Source organism: Acyrthosiphon pisum, chromosome A3, assembly GCF_005508785.2.
Source record: "Acyrthosiphon pisum isolate AL4f chromosome A3, pea_aphid_22Mar2018_4r6ur, whole genome shotgun sequence".
In the NCBI taxonomy this organism is placed as follows: domain Eukaryota; kingdom Metazoa; phylum Arthropoda; class Insecta; order Hemiptera; family Aphididae; genus Acyrthosiphon; species Acyrthosiphon pisum.
Window position 1 is genome coordinate 35147704 of NC_042496.1, and position 19048 is coordinate 35166751.

Below are 19048 nucleotides of genomic sequence, written 5' to 3' on the forward strand. Positions count from 1 at the left end.
ATTCACGGAGTTTCATACCCCTGGTTGTAGTGAACCAACATCGACATTCGACACCGCCCACCGGCACCAGTGCACCACCACGCACTTGACTAATCGAAGACGGTCGCTGGGGAATTTCAAGTCGTCCATTAACGGCACACTGTTCAGTCTGTTTATGTGGCACTGGCACTCCCTCCCTTCTACCCTGCTTGAACAGTTGAACCCTTTCGACACATTATTTTTTTCCGCTCGCCTGCGTGATTCCCGATATGAACCGTGGACCGAACTTGCGACGATACGAATGTTGTCCCATTTTTATAATTTATCAAAATACAATACACGGTGCATCAAAGTCAGCCCCTGACGCCGACAGCAATAAGTAGTGAATAGTGATCGCTTTTTATACTTTGTTAATTGTTGTTGCCTTACGTTTCGTCACCACTGAATCCGATAATCATCGTATTTTTAGTACCGCAGAGTCACGTTAATGTCGGCCGATCGTGCCGCCCGCTGAAAGTGTTCTTCAGTCGAATTATTATACCAGCGCGCGCGTACGCGGCTTCGACCACTTAAAATAAAAACTGTCGACCCAGTGAGTGTTTTTTCGTGCGCTCCCAAATCCCAATATACACACACTCACACACCAGTACACATATACATCGTCATTATCAGCGAGTGCACCTCCTCCCACATTCGTGAGCTTTTGGAAAGCGCCGGACTGTCGTTCGTTCTCCCGTCTACGCGATCGGGGCAGCGACAACTTCGCCATTTGTGAATAACCAGCACGCGGAACGGACGTGATCTCGAAATGGCGCAGATACTACCTATCAAGTTCCAGGAACACCTACAGGTAAATTATTAAAACCGAGTAGCGAATTCTTGTGTACACCGTGAATTGGCTCGTGTAGGGCCCGTTGTCGTCTGTGCAGAGAGCAAGGCCCCTTGTCTACGGTTGGCCCGGCGGAGACGAGGCCGGGCGCCGGATGGTTTCGCGACTTCGTGTATTTTTAATGCAACCCAAACGATCGTGCCGGTAAAACCCAAACGTTTCTGCGCCGCCGACCCTATCGCGGCTGATCCGTCCGCCGCCTATTAATAGGTTACATAATTTATCGCGCCGTTTGCGGGTTACAACAACGCAGTAACGAATATTTTAACGGCGATCGTCTTTTACATCTCAATTACCAATTATAATAAAGTAGTAGGTAGGTATTAAAGTAATAATTCCGTGGGTCCAACCGTTCAACGGGCTTTCCCACACACCTCTCAACTTTTAGCTTTTGTTCTGTCTGTTTTTTATCTTGGAATAATTTGATATTTAATGACAGCTTAATATGTATGCTTATCAACTGCCAGATGTTGGGTTTACATGTTGATTCGCCATCACGGGCGTGTATTGTATTTCAGAAGTGTACCATCTATTGTCGCTGTACCTGCGATGTGTCTCTGTCAAAGTTGTTATGTTAACATTTTAATCCAATTAAATGTGGGTCAAGGGAAATTTCATGATAGGTACAATATTATCTCTGCATTATTGTGGTTTTGTAGGTATGATATCAGATGGAATCATAATAAGTGATTCATAATACAGTTATTAGTACCTATAATTATTATGTTTGAACTTTGAACTTAAACATTAATTTCTTGTGTACCTACCTGGGTAACTAATTGATTTTTCTTTTTAAAAACATATTTCATAATTTTTTCTATAGCTTACAAATGTGGGCATCAATCAGTCAAACATCAGTTTTAATACACTCACCATGGAATCAGATAAATATATCTGTGTGCGTGAAAAGACTGGTGATGTTGCACAAGTTGTTATTGTTGATATGGCTGATCCCCAAAATCCAATAAGACGTCCAATATCTGCAGATTCAGCCATAATGAATCCAGCCAGCAAAGTAATTGCACTGAAAGGAAAAGCTGGTACTGAAGGAACAGCTGCATGTAAGAATTGCATTGCCTTTGATTTTTCAACATTTTTACAATAAATATAATTATTTTTATTTTAGCTCAAAAGACCTTACAGATTTTTAATATTGAGATGAAGAGTAAAATGAAAGCTCACATTATGCAAGATGATGTAGTTTTTTGGAAATGGATTTCTCCAAATACATTAGCTCTCGTTACAGAAACATCGGTTTTTCATTGGAGTATGGAAGGTAAGTTTTTTTTACATTTCAAACGTATTAACTAAATTTATACTTTTTATTAAATTTCACAAAATTTCAGGAGACTCTACACCTGTAAAAATGTTTGATCGTCATTCTACATTGAATGGGTGTCAAATTATTAATTATAGAACGGATCATAAACAACAATGGTTATTACTCATAGGAATTTCAGCTCAAGTACTATTTTTATTTATACTTTTTTGAAGAGAATTATAATTATTTTCTTGCTTTTAGCAAAATCGTGTTGTTGGAGCTATGCAATTATATTCAGTAGAAAAGAGTTGTTCACAGCCCATTGAAGGCCATGCTGCATCATTTGCAAGATTCCAAATGGAAGGAAATAGAGAAATGTCAACATTATTTTGTTTTGCTGCACGTACAGCTGCAGGAGGAAAGGTAATAAAAATTATTCTAAAATTATTTTTTTAAATTTAAATATATTTTTGATTTACTAATTTAAATTTTAGTTGCACATTGTTGAAGTGGTACAAACACCAAGAGGCAATCAACCATTTCCAAAAAAACAAGTGGAAGTTTTCTTTCCTCCAGAAGCACAAAACGATTTCCCAGTTGCAATGCAAGTTAGCTCAAAATTCGATGTAATATATCTTATTACTAAGTATGGCTATATTCATCTATATGACATTGAAACAGCTACTTGCATCTATATGAACCGCATTAGTGGAGACACAATTTTTGTAACTGCGCCACATGATGCCACTGGTGGTATAATTGGGGTTAATCGTAAAGGACAAGTATTATCTGTCAGTGTTGAAGAAGACAACATAATACCGTACATAAATACAGTACTTCAACATCCAGAACTCGCTTTACGTATGGCTGTACGAAATAATTTGTCAGGCGCAGAAGAACTTTTTGTACGCAAATTTAACATGCTCTTCCAAAGTGCACAATATGCAGATGCTGCTAAAGTAGCAGCTAATGCACCTAAAGGCATTCTCAGGACACCTTCTACCATACAAAAATTTCAACAGGTTCCAACTGTCGCAAATCAATCATCCCCTCTACTTCAATACTTTGGAATACTACTGGACCAGGTATGCTATTGTAGTTTTTACTATTACATTTTGTACAAATAATCAATTCTTTTAATATTTATTTGAATATTTTTAGGGCAAGTTGAATAAATATGAATCTCTGGAATTATGTCGTCCAGTTCTTGCACAAGATAAAAGGCAATTATTAGAAAAGTGGCTAAAAGAAGATAAATTGGAGTGCTCTGAAGAATTAGGAGACTTAGTAAAAACTGCAGACATTTCTTTAGCATTGTCAGTTTATCTGCGTGCAAACATTCCACCAAAAGTACTTATCAATTAATTTATAATTATTTAAATAACATACTCATTAAATGGTTTTCTATAGGTTGTTCAATGTTTTGCTGAGACTGGCCAGTATCAGAAAATTATACTGTACTCCCAAAAAATAAGTTATGTACCAGATTATATACATTTATTCAGGAATGTCGTCTTACGTACTACTCCTGATCATGCTGTTGAATTTGCCCAAATGTTACTGTCTGATGACGCTGAACCTCTTGCTAATATTAACCAAGTATGTAATCAATAGTTTTTATAATTTCTTCTATATTTTTATTTATGGACAAAAATTTATTTAACAATTTAAAATGTAGATTGTGGATATATTTATCGAGCAAAGCATGGTTCAACAATGCACTAAATTCCTTCTAGAAGCATTGAAGCATAACCGCGAAGCCGAAGGCCCGTTACAAACACGTTTGCTTGAAATGAATTTAATATCTGCTCCACAAGTTGCTGATGCTATTCTTGGTAACCAAATGTTTACTCATTACGATCGTGCTCATGTTGCCCAATTGTGTGAAAAAGCTGGACTTTTACAAAGAGCTCTGGAACATTATACAGACTTATATGATATAAAAAGAGCAGTTGTACATACACAATTATTAAATCCTGAATGGTTAATTGGTTACTTTGGATCCTTGAGTGTTGAAGATTCTTTGGAATGTTTGAAAGCTATGCTAACTAATAACATAAGGCAAAACCTTCAAATTTGTGTTAAGGTAATTACCAACAATTAATGAAAATAATATACCTTAACTTATTATCTTTTTAATATTTGTGTTAAATTAGATTGCAACTAAATACCATGAACAATTGACAACTAAGGCGTTGATTGATTTATTTGAGTCATTTAAAAGTTATGAAGGATTATTTTACTTCTTGGGATCCATTGTTAACTTCAGCCAAGATCCAGAAGTTCATTTTAAATACATTTCAGTAAGTTATAATATAAAAATATTTGACTTTATAATGTGTGTATTTTAGTTTGGTGATTTTTTGTACAGTTAGTTATTTTTTTATCTTTTGTATACTCAAAATCTGAAATACCTATTAAAAATGTTGACTTTAAATTTCATTATTAACGCTAAATTAATGTATGAATAAGGTACATAATGAGTTAACATTTTATTAAATACCTTATGTATATTTATAGGCAGCTTGCAAAACTGGACAAATTAAAGAAGTGGAGCGGATATGTCGTGAATCTACTTGTTACAATGCAGAAAGAGTTAAGAATTTCTTGAAAGAAGCAAAGCTTACTGATCAGTTACCATTAATCATTGTGTGTGATCGATTTAATTTCGTACACGATCTTGTGTTATATTTATATAGAAATAATTTGCAAAAATATATTGAGATTTATGTACAAAAAGTGAACCCATCACGTTTACCAGTTGTAGTCGGTGGACTCCTTGATGTAGATTGTTCAGAAGATATAATCAAAAATCTTATACAAGTTGTGAAAGGAGAATTCTCTACTGATGAATTGGTAGAAGAAGTAGAGAAGCGTAACCGTCTTAAACTATTGTCATCTTGGCTAGAATTACGCGTTCATGATGGTAGTGAAGAGCCTGCAACTCATAATGCACTTGCTAAGATTTATATTGACAGCAACAACAATCCAGAAAGATATTTGAAGTACGTAGCTTACTATTTTATGAATAACAATACCAATTACTATCTTTTTTTTCTTTTTTTTCAGAGAGAACAAGTTTTATGATAGTCGCGTGGTTGGCAAGTATTGTGAAAAGCGTGATCCACATTTGGCATGCGTTGCTTATGAACGGGGAAAATGTGATTTGGAATTGATAAATGTTTGTAATGAGAATAGTCTTTTCAAATCTGAAGCTAGATATTTGGTTAGACGTCGTAATCCAGAGTTGTGGCTGGAAGTATTGAATGAAAACAATGTCTATCGTCGTCCACTCATTGATCAAGTTGTGCAAACAGCTTTATCTGAAACTCAAGATCCTGAAGACATATCAGTAACTGTAAAAGCTTTTATGACTGCTGATTTGCCCAATGAACTGATTGAACTATTAGAAAAAATTGTATTTGATAATTCATTATTCAGCTCTCATAGGTAACTATAAAATACCAATAATTTTTTTTCGAATATCAAGTACAACAATAATTTTTTCTTCTTTTCGTTTGAATTTAGAAACTTGCAAAATCTATTGATTTTAACAGCGGTTAAAGCCGACCGAACTCGTGTTATGGATTATATTAATCGCTTGGACAACTATGATGCTCCTGATATTGCATCCATTGCTATTAACAATGAATTATTTGAAGAAGCTTTTGCAATATTTAAGAAGTTTAATGTTAATCAATCTGCTATTCAAGTAAGATCTTGTTAATATAACTTAGGTATGGAAAAATTTAATAATATTTGTTTATTTATTTAGGTACTTATTGATAATGTTAAAAATCTTGATCGCGCCTATGAATTTGCTGAACGTTGTAATGAGCCAGGTGTTTGGAGCTTATTGGCAAAATCTCAATTGCAAAGTATGTTTGTCAAAGAAGCTATTGACTCGTTCATTAAAGCTGATGATCCAAGTGCATACATGGATGTTGTTCAGACTGCACACAAAACAGGTATTTGTTGAATTTTATATTATTTAGGTTTAAATAATTTTCAAGTTGTATGAATGATTTATTCATATATTTTTGTCTTGATTATAGGAAGTTGGGAAGATCTTGTACGTTACTTGCAAATGTCGCGTAAGAAGGCTCGTGAATCATATATTGAAAGCGAATTAATCTACGCTTATGCCAAAACAAATCGTCTTGCAGATCTTGAAGAATTTATTTCTGGACCAAATCACGCTGATATTCAAAAGGTTATTTTTTTGATGTCTCATTGTATAGAATATTATATTAAATTATGTAATAATTTATTTTACAGATCGGTGATAGGTGTTTTGAAGACAAAATGTATGAACCAGCTAAGCTGCTGTATAACAACGTCTCAAACTTTGCACGATTAGCTATTACTCTTGTACATCTTAAAGAGTATCAAGGTGCTGTGGACAGTGCCCGTAAAGCAAATAGCACAAGAACATGGAAAGAAGTGTGTTTTGCATGTGTTGATAATAACGAGTTCAGGTTAGCTCAAATGTGTGGTCTCCACATAGTTGTTCATGCTGATGAATTAGAAGACTTGATTAACTACTACCAGGTAATATAAATAATTACTTTTGTTAAATTGTTCTGATAATAAACAACATGCTTTATTTTTTTTATCCATTTAGGATCGTGGTTATTTTGAAGAACTTATTAATCTTCTAGAAGCAGCATTGGGATTGGAACGTGCACATATGGGAATGTTTACAGAATTGGCTATTTTATACTCCAAATATAAGCCGGCTAAGATGAAGGAGCATTTAGAACTCTTCTGGTCTCGTGTTAATATCCCTAAGGTGTTAAGAGCGGCTGAACAAGCGCATTTGTGGTCAGAGTTAGTATTTTTATATGATAAATATGAAGAGTATGATAATGCGGTATTAGCCATGATGAATCATCCAACTGAAGCATGGCGAGAGAGTCATTTTAAAGACATTATTACAAAGGTATGAAAAGAAATTGTGTTTAAGTATTCATATTTGTTTCTTTTTAACTAATAATGATTGATTTATTTTTTAGGTTGCTAATTTAGAATTATATTACAAAGCAATACAATTTTATCTTGATTATAAACCGCTTCTGCTCAATGACTTATTGTTGGTGTTGACACCACGAATGGATCACACTAGAGGTGTTGCCTATTTCACTAAGGTACTGTAGTCTCAACGTATTATTGATTGTAGTTTAATATAACTTTTTTTTAATTTAGACAAATCATTTGCAATTAGTCAAAACCTACCTGCGTTCCGTGCAATCTTTGAATAATAAAGCTATAAATGAAGCACTAAATAATTTACTGATCGATGAGGAAGACTACCAAGTAATTATTTTAGCCAGTATTTGTATTTGCCATGATTGATTATTTTTGTTTTTATAGGGTCTACGAACGTCCATTGATGCATTTGATAATTTTGATACTATTGCACTTGCCCAAAAACTTGAAAAACACGAACTTACAGAGTTTAGGCGCATAGCTGCTTACTTGTACAAGGGAAATAATAGGTGGAAGCAGAGTGTTGAATTATGCAAGAAAGACAGATTATATAAAGTATTATTAATATTTGATATTAGTATTAAGCCTTTACTTTATTGTAATTATGTAATTAATGTATTAGGATGCTATGGAATATGCGGCAGAATCAAAAAATTCAGAAGTAGCTGAAGAATTGGTTACGTGGTTCTTAGAGCGTGGAAACTATGATTGTTTTGCTGCCGCTTTGTTTCAATGTTATGATCTTGTGCACCCAGACATTGTATTGGAACTAGCGTGGAGGCATAAAATCATGGACTTTGCTATGCCTTATCTTATTCAAGTCACTAGAGAATATGTTTCCAAGGTAGATAAATTAGAAGAAGCCGAATCCAAGCGATTGGAAGAACACAAAGAAGAAGATATCAAACCAATGATGATACGTAAGTGTTATTGAAATACATATTTATTAATGTTCAATTTTGATATTTTATTAATTGTGTTTATATAGCTGAACCACAACTGATGTTGACAGCTGGTCCATCTGTTATGGGTAATATGTACTCGCCGTCCTATCAAGGAACTGTAGCCCCTTCACAACAACCTTATGTACCCCCAAGCGGAGCCCCTTATGCAACTTCAAATACTTTACCCTATCAGGGCTATGGCATGTAATGTACCTATTATATAACCCTTTCCTTTATAGCAGTATTTTTTAAGAAAACAATGATGGGCTTTGCTATATTCTGATAGAAAATTTACTACCCAGGTATAAAATATTTATATTTTATAAATAATCAATTAAAAACCATTCCAAAAAAAAAAAAAAAATTAACTAAATAGGCTTTTGAAAATATATTCTCATCATTGTTAGATAATATTGAATAGTTAATGTTAATACTTGTTAAAAATATTACTTGTTTAAATTATTCAACCACATTTCGTAACTTATGATTTATTTGCGTATACATTTTTAATATTGATTTCACGTTAATTTTTATAATTTATTTTATTTATAATCGTATTATTATTATTATTATTATTATTATTATTATTATTATTATTACTATAAAACATAATTATTATTATTATTATTATACATTTTTTTGTAAATTATTATCTACAATTTATATAGAAATATAAAAACAAATTATAATGATAAATGTCTTTGAGTCGTTTTGTATGTATAACAACATTTAATATTGCTAAAATATTAAAAAACTAAATGTAGACTGTAGGGTTCTAATATGTACATAATCTGTTAAGCTATGGAATATAAAATTCAAATAGTCTTTATCTGTAACATTGATTTATATGTGAATTAAATGGTAAGTGAAAACATTTTATGGTTCTGTTGAATTTGAAAAGTATAACTAATTCCGTTAATCCCAAGTTACTTATGGTAATACCACTTACACTTTTACATTGCTTTAAAGTTAGAAATAAATAATTAATTTATAAAAAATAATTGATTATAAGTAATAACATTTATTTACGCAGCAGCTTGTGTACAAACAACAGAGAATAACTGGAGATAACAAACAATACAGTAAAACCATAGACTTATATTGGTCTATGCGTGGAACTATACTCCGGCCCACGAGAGAAGTAACTCGTGTCCCGACCAAATCGCGTCCGAATCCGCGCATCTCCACGTATTTGACATACAGCAAAAGGCACTAAGTGGGGGAATTCCGCCAGTCAGCATGCGCGAAACGGGTTACTTCTCTCGTGGGCCGGAGTATATACACTTTAATTTTTTGTATATTATGAGTAAAACCAAATGTAATCTCCAGAAACTATTTATAGTCAAATATGTAACCAGAAGATTGGACAATACAAAGCTTACAATTAGTATAATTGAGTTGTCTTGAAATATACTTCCTTTTCAGCTTCATGTTTATTCAACTTAGGATCTAAAAAACGCATTTCATCTCCAGACAATTGAGGTAGAACCAAATCAAGTTTTTTTCGTAATTTGCTAAACGAATCCTTTTCTTTGGCTATTTTAGTTTCTTCCTACATATTTAGTAATGTGTCATAAATTATTCAACTAAATTATGTAGTTTTGAGCACAATACTCACCATAACAATATTTTCTTCACGTTTTATAACATCCAATAGTCGATTTTGAATATCTTTACCTTTTTTATCAAACTTATTTTGAATATCTTTAGCATTCTCCAAAGCATTAAGACCTTCTTCTTGTTTTGAAAGTGCCATCTATTTTATAAAAATAATTAAGGAATATTAATAATAGTGTATATCATGTTACAAACTTGATATATTAATATTTAATGTTTAATAAAACATATATTAATTAGTCTTGAATTTTTGACTTGGGGGAAATATTAATAATTACAATAAATGCACATGTATTTAACCAAACTTACAAAATACCATTTGAGCTAAGGGCTGTTCTGTGGGTGTAAATTCTAAGAACATATTAATATATATATGTTAGATATTCACCTTAAACATTTTTTCTGCACGAATTGATTTCATTTTAATTTGGTCATCTAGTTCTTGCAATCTGTTTTTTTCATCAGCTAGATGTTTTTCTAGTTCTTTTGTATGTTCCAATCGTTTGTCTAATTCTTTTTCTTTTCTTTTTAGTTCCTTAAAATTCTCTTTCACTTCCACTTTAGCTTGTATCAAATCGGTTCCTGTACCAGCATCTAATTTCAGCATGGTTTCAAGTTTGTATCGTTCAGAAGCCACTTCAAACCTTTCTTCTGCCAACTTGCGTTGTTCTTCAATGACCGAAGAACGAACATCCTAGGCAAATTGAAAAATACAAACTATAGTTTTATATTCTTATTCTGTGGTAGTACACACCTACTACCCACATCATTTGTTTTATGACTTACCTCCAACTCTTGTTTGCGACTTTCAATATATTGTGTTTCTGATTTTTTTTCACGTTCCCATATTTTACGACCATCCTCAAATGCCTTCATAGATCGTTTTAGCTCTTTATTAAAGAGTTCCAGTTCATTTCGTTCCCGCTGATTTCTCGATTGAAACTCTTCGGTTTTCATTTGAAGAGCTGATCTTTCTCCTTCCAACATGGCCAACTGCTTATCTATTTCTTCCTGTAAATCTATAGCCATCAGGCATATAGGTGGGCATATTAATCAAAACTAGTTAATTATTTTGAATCCAGGTGTTGACATAAGAACTACCTATGTTGTAAGTTAATAGTTCCTTTCTAGCAATACTTTACAACCCTCAAATTTTAAAGTAAGTATTTGGAAAATACTAATTTAACTAGCTTGGTTAAAATAAATAATTTAAAATGCCTAAATAAGTAATTTTGTTTAATTTTATTATAATCATTATACACTAATATTGTAATTCTACTTCAATTATATCATTTATATTTTATGGAATGTATTTTTAAATTTCCATACTTCTGTTAACATTTATTGTTTTATCAAGAAACATTGAGTCGTTCATTTTTTTATTCATTTTTGTTTTTGCATACCTACCTTAAATTAAAAATGTTAAATAAGTTATTAATTTTAACCTAATGTATTATTTTTCAATTTAACTGAAAACTGAAAAGCTGAATTATTACAAAATAGTGAAAATACTTACAATTAAACTGACTATGTAGGTAAATCAAATTAATAATCAACCAAGTACCAGGTAACTAGATATGTTTATGAATTAGGACTTATTAATGTATCTTAACCATTGTTGATACCAATCATATGAGATGGTGAATTTATAAATTTAATAGGTAACTAAAACTAATAAGTAAGTAACAAATTAATTTAAAAAATAGTCTAAACTTGTTTTAATTTTATTATAAGGTTTGACTAATACAATTATAGCTCTTATACTATAATAATAAATTGTACTTTAACTTCAGATACTTATAGTACTATTGCACCCTACGACCTACCTACCTTTAAGTTGTTTGTTTTGAGCAGTAATTGAAATTTCTCTAGCGGTCATCTCTTCGCTGGTCAAACGCTTTGGTTTTGAATCACGTAAGCAGGATTCAACTTCTTCCAAATGATTCATTTTAATCCTTTGAACTTCAGTAGTTTGTTTGAGATCCATTAAATGACTCTCGTGCATCACACGTAACCTCTCCTCATACATGTCTTTTAAGCGCTTTTCATTTTCTTTTCGTTCCGTCATATCGGCTTTTCGTTCTTCTTCCATCTCATTTACTCGCTCTTCATAACGATCTAGCTTTTCATGCAACACATTTTGCTGTAATCTATTTATATATATATATAAAACCATGTGAGTTTCAAATAATTTTAAGATGAAAATTCAATTGCAGTATTGTATAAATATTAAATACGTTGTCCAATGTATTACAAAATTGGATGATTACCTATAGGTAATAATTATGTATTAATAGTTATATAAAGCATCTTAATTATAACAAATTTATTCACAAAGCAATATTTAAATGTTATTTAAAAATAAATGAATAATAATTAACGATGTTATACAAGCATTTTGGTATAAAGCTCAAATATCTCACAAGCCTTACTCATATTTAGTCTTTAAGGCATCTAATTCTAATTCGTGTGTTTTTGAAAGATGGTCGTTCGTCAGTTGAAATTTGTGATTCTCTGACCGTAAACGTTCTAACTCTTGTGTATCGGGGTTCATTACAGAATAACTATTATCCATTAAGAACGCCTGTATACAATAATATAATATTTAATATTTGTACACGGTGTAAACAATTCGTAGGAAGTATTAATTAATTATAATTTCCTTATTACTTTAATAAGGAGGTCGCTGTTTTGTTGCTCTTGGATCAATGTTATTGCAGCCTGCTGTATGTCTTGTTTTTTTTTAGCCAGCTCTCGGATCAATTCTAACATGGATGTTTGGATACTGTCTTTTCCTCTGAGCAACGATAAAATCGTAGGCGGTTTCTCTTCGGTGATTTCGTTTTCAATTCTCTCAGTTTTCTGAGGAACATTTTCGTCAACCATTTTGTCAGTGGACAAAATATGATGATTAGTTGGTGGAGGAGCGATAGTCAGGGTGGTCGTTTCGTCTGTGTTATGTATTAACCCACTCAACCAAGAAGGCATATTTTCTGAAAAACAAAACGATATAGTTTTCAAAAAGGTCGACGGACGATAAAGAGCTGGATGAAGATCGAGTGATCGACATTTTTCATAAAACAGTTTGATTTTATTAACAATGATAATCAGCTAGAACTTATAAGTTAGAACACTTATTATTTTGAAAGTAGGGATTTTTTAATTTATCACTAAAATTCAAGGTACAGATACGAATTATACAATTCTATGTATCAAAGTCTCAACAAAGTTCAAACTCTTTATACTCACTTTTTTCACTGTCCTTATTTATTTGTTCATCATTTGTCGATGAACAGTTGAACCTTGAACCCTAAACCCTATAATATCTACTCTGTATACAAGACAAGGTACTTAGAACTTAGAATTATATATTATACATAAAACTATAAATGGATTCATTTTGAAATAATTGTATTGTATAGTGTTTGTTGTAGAGTACAAATTCCGCCGCATATACCTACATTTCGCAGGAAAAAATAATAATATAAAATATAGATTATTATGATTAAATTTATTATAATATTATTAACTAGCTTAACAACTTGGCTTCTCTCGTGTGCTGTTTTAGATTCTGAGCGGAGTAATGAATGTATTGATTTTACAATGATGTGTTTCTTTTTAAATTAAATTTTTTATTTTTGTGTCTGTCATCACCGTTGGGGCAGTAAAACTGCTTCAATTTTCTTCAACAGTATCTTGTTCGATGGGAAAGTGAATCTAGTTTGTGTATTCGGGAGGCCAAAATTCGGAAAAACAAAATAAAAATGAAGGGAAAACGGGAATTTTTACACAAAATCGATTTTGGTTTTTGGTGTAACTCTAAAACAAATTACCGTAGATACATGAATTTTTCACTGGATGCTTATTAGTATTTTTAATACACGATAAAAATTAAAAAAAATATTGATTTGTTTTGAACTGTTTACGGATATTTTCAGTTTCCAATTTTTTTAGTTTTATTTTTCTATGAATGTCAATTAAATTTTATTTGTTGGGTAAAAAAACTTAAAAATTTATAACAAGGCTCTTAATATATTGTTATAATGATATTGTTATAATGATATTTGAAAAATATTAAAAATCCATAGGCAAAATTTATTTTTATAAGCATTTAAAGTTCGAATTTTGACAAAAGTCGTAAAAATTACGAAAACGAGCAAATTATTTTAAGTTAGTACCTAATTCCTAAAAATGTTTCTTTTTAAATCTTTTTTTTTTTTTTTTTCTTTATTAGTAATACACAATCTGTACACAAACGGCACAATAAGAGTATGAGCTGAGACACAATAAAAAAACATGAAATTATGAGCTAAGAAGCCACCCACCGATGACACTTATGTTTTTTTAAATTACTTGTTTTAACTTAATTTTTATTTTTTTTTTTTAAATTTTTTTTTAAATTTTTAAATTTTTTTTGTTAGGGGTTAGGTAGGTCTCTACACCATTTACGCTTAAGGCGACGAGGAGGATTACCAGGAATAGTTAATGAAGCCAGATTTTTTACAAGTTCGTTTGGATGGGAGTTAAGGCGTAGGTGGAATCGTTTGTAATAATTTTTAGCTTCTTCCTGAACTGTTTTCATATGTAGGTCTTTATGCAGGGAGTGATTTGAGACATATAGTGGAAAGTTGGTAATTTTTCTTAGTATTTATTTTGGATCGTTAAATTTTATTTAGATTTGATATTTTTGCGTTACCCCATAGCTGTAAGCCGTACGTCCAAATTGGCTTTAAAAGAGATTTGTAAAGAAGTAGTTTAATATTTAATTTAGAGTGTTTGTTGTTGACTATTAGGGTTTTGATTATTTGTAAGCGGGAATTTAATTGTGAAGTTTTGGCTTTGATGTGGTGAGCCCAGGTTAGACGGCGGTCAAGAGTTAGGCCGAGATATTTAACGTTTGGGGATGAGGGTATCTGAGTACCAAAAAGCGATACCTCTGGACATGGTGCTAATCTAAGTGTAAATGTAGTATGTGCTGATTTGGTTTGATTTATTTTAAATCGCCACTTTTTATACCAATCTTCCATTAATGAGAGATGGTTTTGTAGGTTTGTGGAGGCTATAATAGGATCTGGACTGGATGATATTATGACTTTATCGTCCGCATAGTCTGCTACTAGTGTGTTGGGCGTGGTCGGTTGGTCAGATGTATAAATATTGGTCAGATGTATAAATCTAAGATTTTAAAATGTAATAAAAGATTCCTTATAAGGTTCTCTACCTTTATCAACAAAAAAAAAGGTGGGTAAGTGGATTTCGCTCTGCTGTACAGTAGGTTATTAGTGGGTCACTGTATAATGGATGGTATTAAATTTGAATTCAATGATATAATATCATTGTATAAGAAAAACGATTCTGAGCGGAGACGGTAGGTCAGTCTAGGTATAAGACATAACATTATATTATAGTCTATAGTATTTAAAAAAAATTGACCTATAATAGGTACCTATAATAAATTCCAAATTAATCATATCATAATATCTATTAGGTACTTATAACGCGTTATACATCAACAAAAAACCGTGGTACTATCATAGATATAGTACCTATACTTTAGAAGTTTCAAGTACCCACGAATAATATTATACAATCACAACAAAATAACTAAAATAGTTATCCTAGGTTTTTAATATGTAATTTCGTCCAAATTTATACTTAAAATGACTATAAAAATAAACTATGTAAATGTATTATTTAGATTTTTTGGTAACAGAATTAATTACATACGTGGAATCTTGTTTTAAATTTTCAATTCTTAGATACAAAAATTGAACATTTTATAAATTTTTAACTACAAAATAATTTTAAATGCTTATAAAAAAAAATTGTGCCTATGTATTTTTAATATTTTTCAACTGATATTGTAACAATGTATCAGGAGATTTGTATTAAATTTATACACTTTTTGGCCCAACAGATAAAACTTTATTGATATTTATAGAAAAAAAAACTAAAAAAATTGAAAACTGAAAATGTCCGTAAACAGCTCAAAAAGAGTCAAAATATTTTCAAAATTGTGTGGTGTATAGGAAATGCTAAGATAAACATTCAGTCAAAATTTCATGTATCTACGGTCATTTTTTTTAAAGTTACACCAAAAACCAAATTCAATTTTGTGAAAAATCGATTTTGCGTAAAAATTCCCGTTTTTCCTTAATTTTTCTTTTGTTTTTCCCGGCGCTTTTGAAAACTACTGGAAATTTAAATTTTGACCTCCCCAATGCACCAACGATATTCACTTTCTGATCGAACAAGATACTGAAGTTGAAAATCGTAGCATTATTTCGACTACTTATCGTGTACACAGACACAAAAAAAAAAAATAAAAAAAAAAACACACATCATTGTAAAATCAATACATTCATCGTTCCACTCAGAATCTAAAATATCTATAAGAAAGTCAAATAAAATTTTTATGAGTGGTTTAAAGTTCAAATTTTTACAACATTGTAATGGATATTCACTTGATTTCTCTTTTAGTGATTTTATTATTTTGTGGTAATTTAAAAACGAATTGTAGCTACATGAAAATTTCTGTAAATGTTTATATTTTCATGTTCTATACATCATAAAATTTTGAAAATATTTTGACTTTTTGAGCTATTTACGGACATTTTCAGTTTTCAATTATTTTAGTTTTTTTTTCTATAATTGTTAATAAAATTGTATTTGTTGGGTAAAAAAAGCGGGCAATTTTAATACAAGGATCCCGATATATTGTTTCAATAGCAGTAGAAAAATATTAAAAATACATAGGTAGGCACATTTTTTTTTTATAAGCATTAACAGTTCAAATTTTGACAAAATTTATCAAATTTTAAATCGATTTAGTAGTTTATAAAATAATCAACTTTTATAGCTAAGAATTGAAAATTTAAAACAAGGTCCCACGTAACTATAGGTTAAACAATTTTTTTTTATAGCCATTTTATGTTCAAATTTTGACGAAATTACATATTAAATAACCAAAAAAATCAATATTAGTTATTTTGTTGTAATTTTATTACATGCTTTTCTTTAACTCGAAATGTTTCATTCATTCATTTCTGTTGTCATCAAATCTTGCGAGTTAAATTTAAGTCACTTCTACATGACCTAGGAGGCTCAAATTTTGTATGGAGGTCTAGGGTCGGTGACAATACATGACCCAGTTGTCAATTCCTTGACCTGGACAACCAGGTCGCCGATGACGGGTGTACCTAGAGGTCATCTCCAGAATATTCGAATGTACCGTAAATAAAAAAAAATATGCCTTCAAAAAATCCTTTGTTTCTAATTTATTGTTATCACTAAAAACATGCTTTTCTTAATACTACTTAATACATGAACGAAAAAGTTGAAAATAAACTTACTTTTAAAATAATTTTTTGAGGAAACTTCAAGGTTATCAAGATATTACTAAAAGTGTTTCTAAAATGTATTTGTTGCAAAATTTTTAAAACTTGTGAATTACAAAAAACGAAAAGCATGGGGCACTTATTGAATTTAATTGTTATATCATAATATGGTATAACATATATTATGGTCGTTATAATTTATATTTAGGTACCTGAGGCTGCCGCGGTTTTCTTGGCGACCGTGACGATGGACGGTGACGTCTCTCGTCGTTTCGACAACGTCAGCTGTGGCTCGGAAACCGCGGTCCTCGTCCGGTCGGCTGACGGGGCGGCATCTCCATTGACCGTGGTTGTGACCGGTGAAGGCACGGAACTTACACCGGTACCACGGTACGTGGCATCGGCTAACGAGTCCAAAACATTTCGGTTGGTGGTCTTATTCTTCTTGTCGTCGTCGTCGTCATCGTCATCGCTGAACAACAAGCCCGCCGAGCGTGACGTTCGCTGTTGCGTGCTCTGTCGCCTAAAGTCGTGACGCCTCGATGCATTTTGCCCACCACCGCCGTGTGACGATGGTTCGTACGACGTTATCTCCGCGTTGCTTTTCGGCCGCAGGCCCAGCCAATCGTCTGTCGTCGTTTTCCTTGTGGTGGTCGACGATGCCGGTCTTCGCAACTCATTCCTACCGAGAACGGACGTATAAGTCAACGCAAATAACAACATCGTTTCCGACAAGTCAAGTAAGTCAACATAATATGTTATATGCATTTTGTTAAATTGCATTCGTTCTCGGACTTATGCACTTAGTAGTACCTATAGGTTATGTCTATGTCCCTTCTTTTCTAGAATTTGTTTTTACCCAATTGTACCTATGTCCTAATACCTATATATTATTAATTATTATAAAGGTATTTATAATCATATATAACTTATCCATATTATTCTAATATGTATAATGTATAATAATGTATAAGTAGTATACATTTGTATGTTCAGTCTTTTTTTTTTTTTCACCGCGGTAATTTCACAACGTTCAAGCGTGGATGTCCCGCTTGAACACAATATTTTTACCGTAACAAAAATCACGGGGGAATTTCACACTCGTTATCCCACCTATTTGCCCCTCACGCAAAAATATTTACCGTATAGCATTTTACAAAGAGATTTCACATTTTTTGTCCACGAATTCTCCGCTTACACAAAATATTTACCGTATTTTAAAATTACAGGGAGTTTGCACACTCAAAATCAGTTTTGCCCCTTACTCAAAAATATTTACCGTGTACACGCTAAATGTTTTTTTCTCAACAACTAAAAACTGAAATAATAATTACTATAATATTCACATTTTTTTTTTCATTTATGTTGGTTGCACTGTAATTTATATAATTAATAAATGTCTGTTCTTTTAAAATTTATTTTCTTTAAAGTTATAAGTTGATCATTTTTTCATATTCAGTTACTAATGATCCGTCGTTTAGTCAAGTTGTGTCTCATTTTACTTTATTTTCTAAAAGTTTCATTAAATTGTTTTATAAGTTATCCAATTTTTTCAAAAATGAATTTTATTTTTAACAATAAAAAAATCTATTGTTACATAATTTGTGTTGTGTACTTGAAATAATTATTTTAGTTTTTAGTTGTTGAAAAAAAAAACATTTAGCGTGTACACGGTAAATATTTTTGAGTAAGCGGCAAAACTGATTTTGAGTGTGCAAACTCCCTGTAATTTTAAAATATGGTAAATATTTTGTGTAAGCGGAGAATTCGTGGACAAAAAATGTGAAATCTCCCTGTAAAATGCTATACGGTAAATATTTTTTGCGTGACGGGCAAATAGGGTGGATAACGAGTGTGAAATTCCCCCGTAAATTTTTGTTACGGTAAAAATATTGTGTTAAAGGGGGGACATCCTCCCTTAGAACGTTGTGAAATTTACCGCGGTGAAAAAAAAAAAGACTGTGAACATACAAATGTATACTACTTGTATAGGTGATAATATACCTAGGGTTCTATAGGGAAACTACCATTT

General features: G+C 31.7%; 2 protein-coding genes across 2 annotated transcripts in view; one reads left to right on the forward strand and one right to left on the reverse strand.

Moving 5' to 3' along the window:
• Positions 1-199: 199 nt before the first annotated feature.
• On the forward strand, positions 200-8437 carry LOC100168040 (clathrin heavy chain). Its single transcript, XM_003244411.4, has 22 exons — positions 200-829; positions 1692-1929; positions 1995-2144; positions 2215-2333; positions 2391-2552; positions 2624-3214; positions 3291-3479; positions 3540-3728; positions 3808-4215; positions 4286-4432; positions 4650-5134; positions 5199-5579; positions 5658-5841; positions 5905-6097; positions 6185-6342; positions 6408-6680; positions 6754-7071; positions 7145-7276; positions 7335-7445; positions 7503-7673; positions 7741-8038; positions 8107-8437. Exons 1-22 carry the CDS (start codon positions 788-790, stop codon positions 8268-8270), a joined length of 5103 nt encoding a protein of 1700 aa, XP_003244459.1. The 5' UTR covers positions 200-787; the 3' UTR covers positions 8271-8437.
• Positions 8438-8477: 40 nt separating this feature from the next.
• LOC100570752 (spindle pole body component 110-like) overlaps positions 8478-19048 on the reverse strand; it is a 15033-nt gene continuing 4462 nt past the window's right edge. Inside the window, exons 3-10 of the mRNA XM_016804298.2 lie at positions 17229-17698; positions 12350-12672; positions 12112-12263; positions 11510-11829; positions 10466-10698; positions 10068-10373; positions 9681-9818; positions 8478-9614 (exon numbers count right to left, since the gene is read on the reverse strand). Of these exons, the coding sequence (XP_016659787.1) occupies positions 9447-9614; positions 9681-9818; positions 10068-10373; positions 10466-10698; positions 11510-11829; positions 12112-12263; positions 12350-12672; positions 17229-17698 (2110 nt within the window). The 3' untranslated portion in view covers positions 8478-9446. The remainder of the gene's footprint in view (positions 9615-9680; positions 9819-10067; positions 10374-10465; positions 10699-11509; positions 11830-12111; positions 12264-12349; positions 12673-17228; positions 17699-19048) is intronic.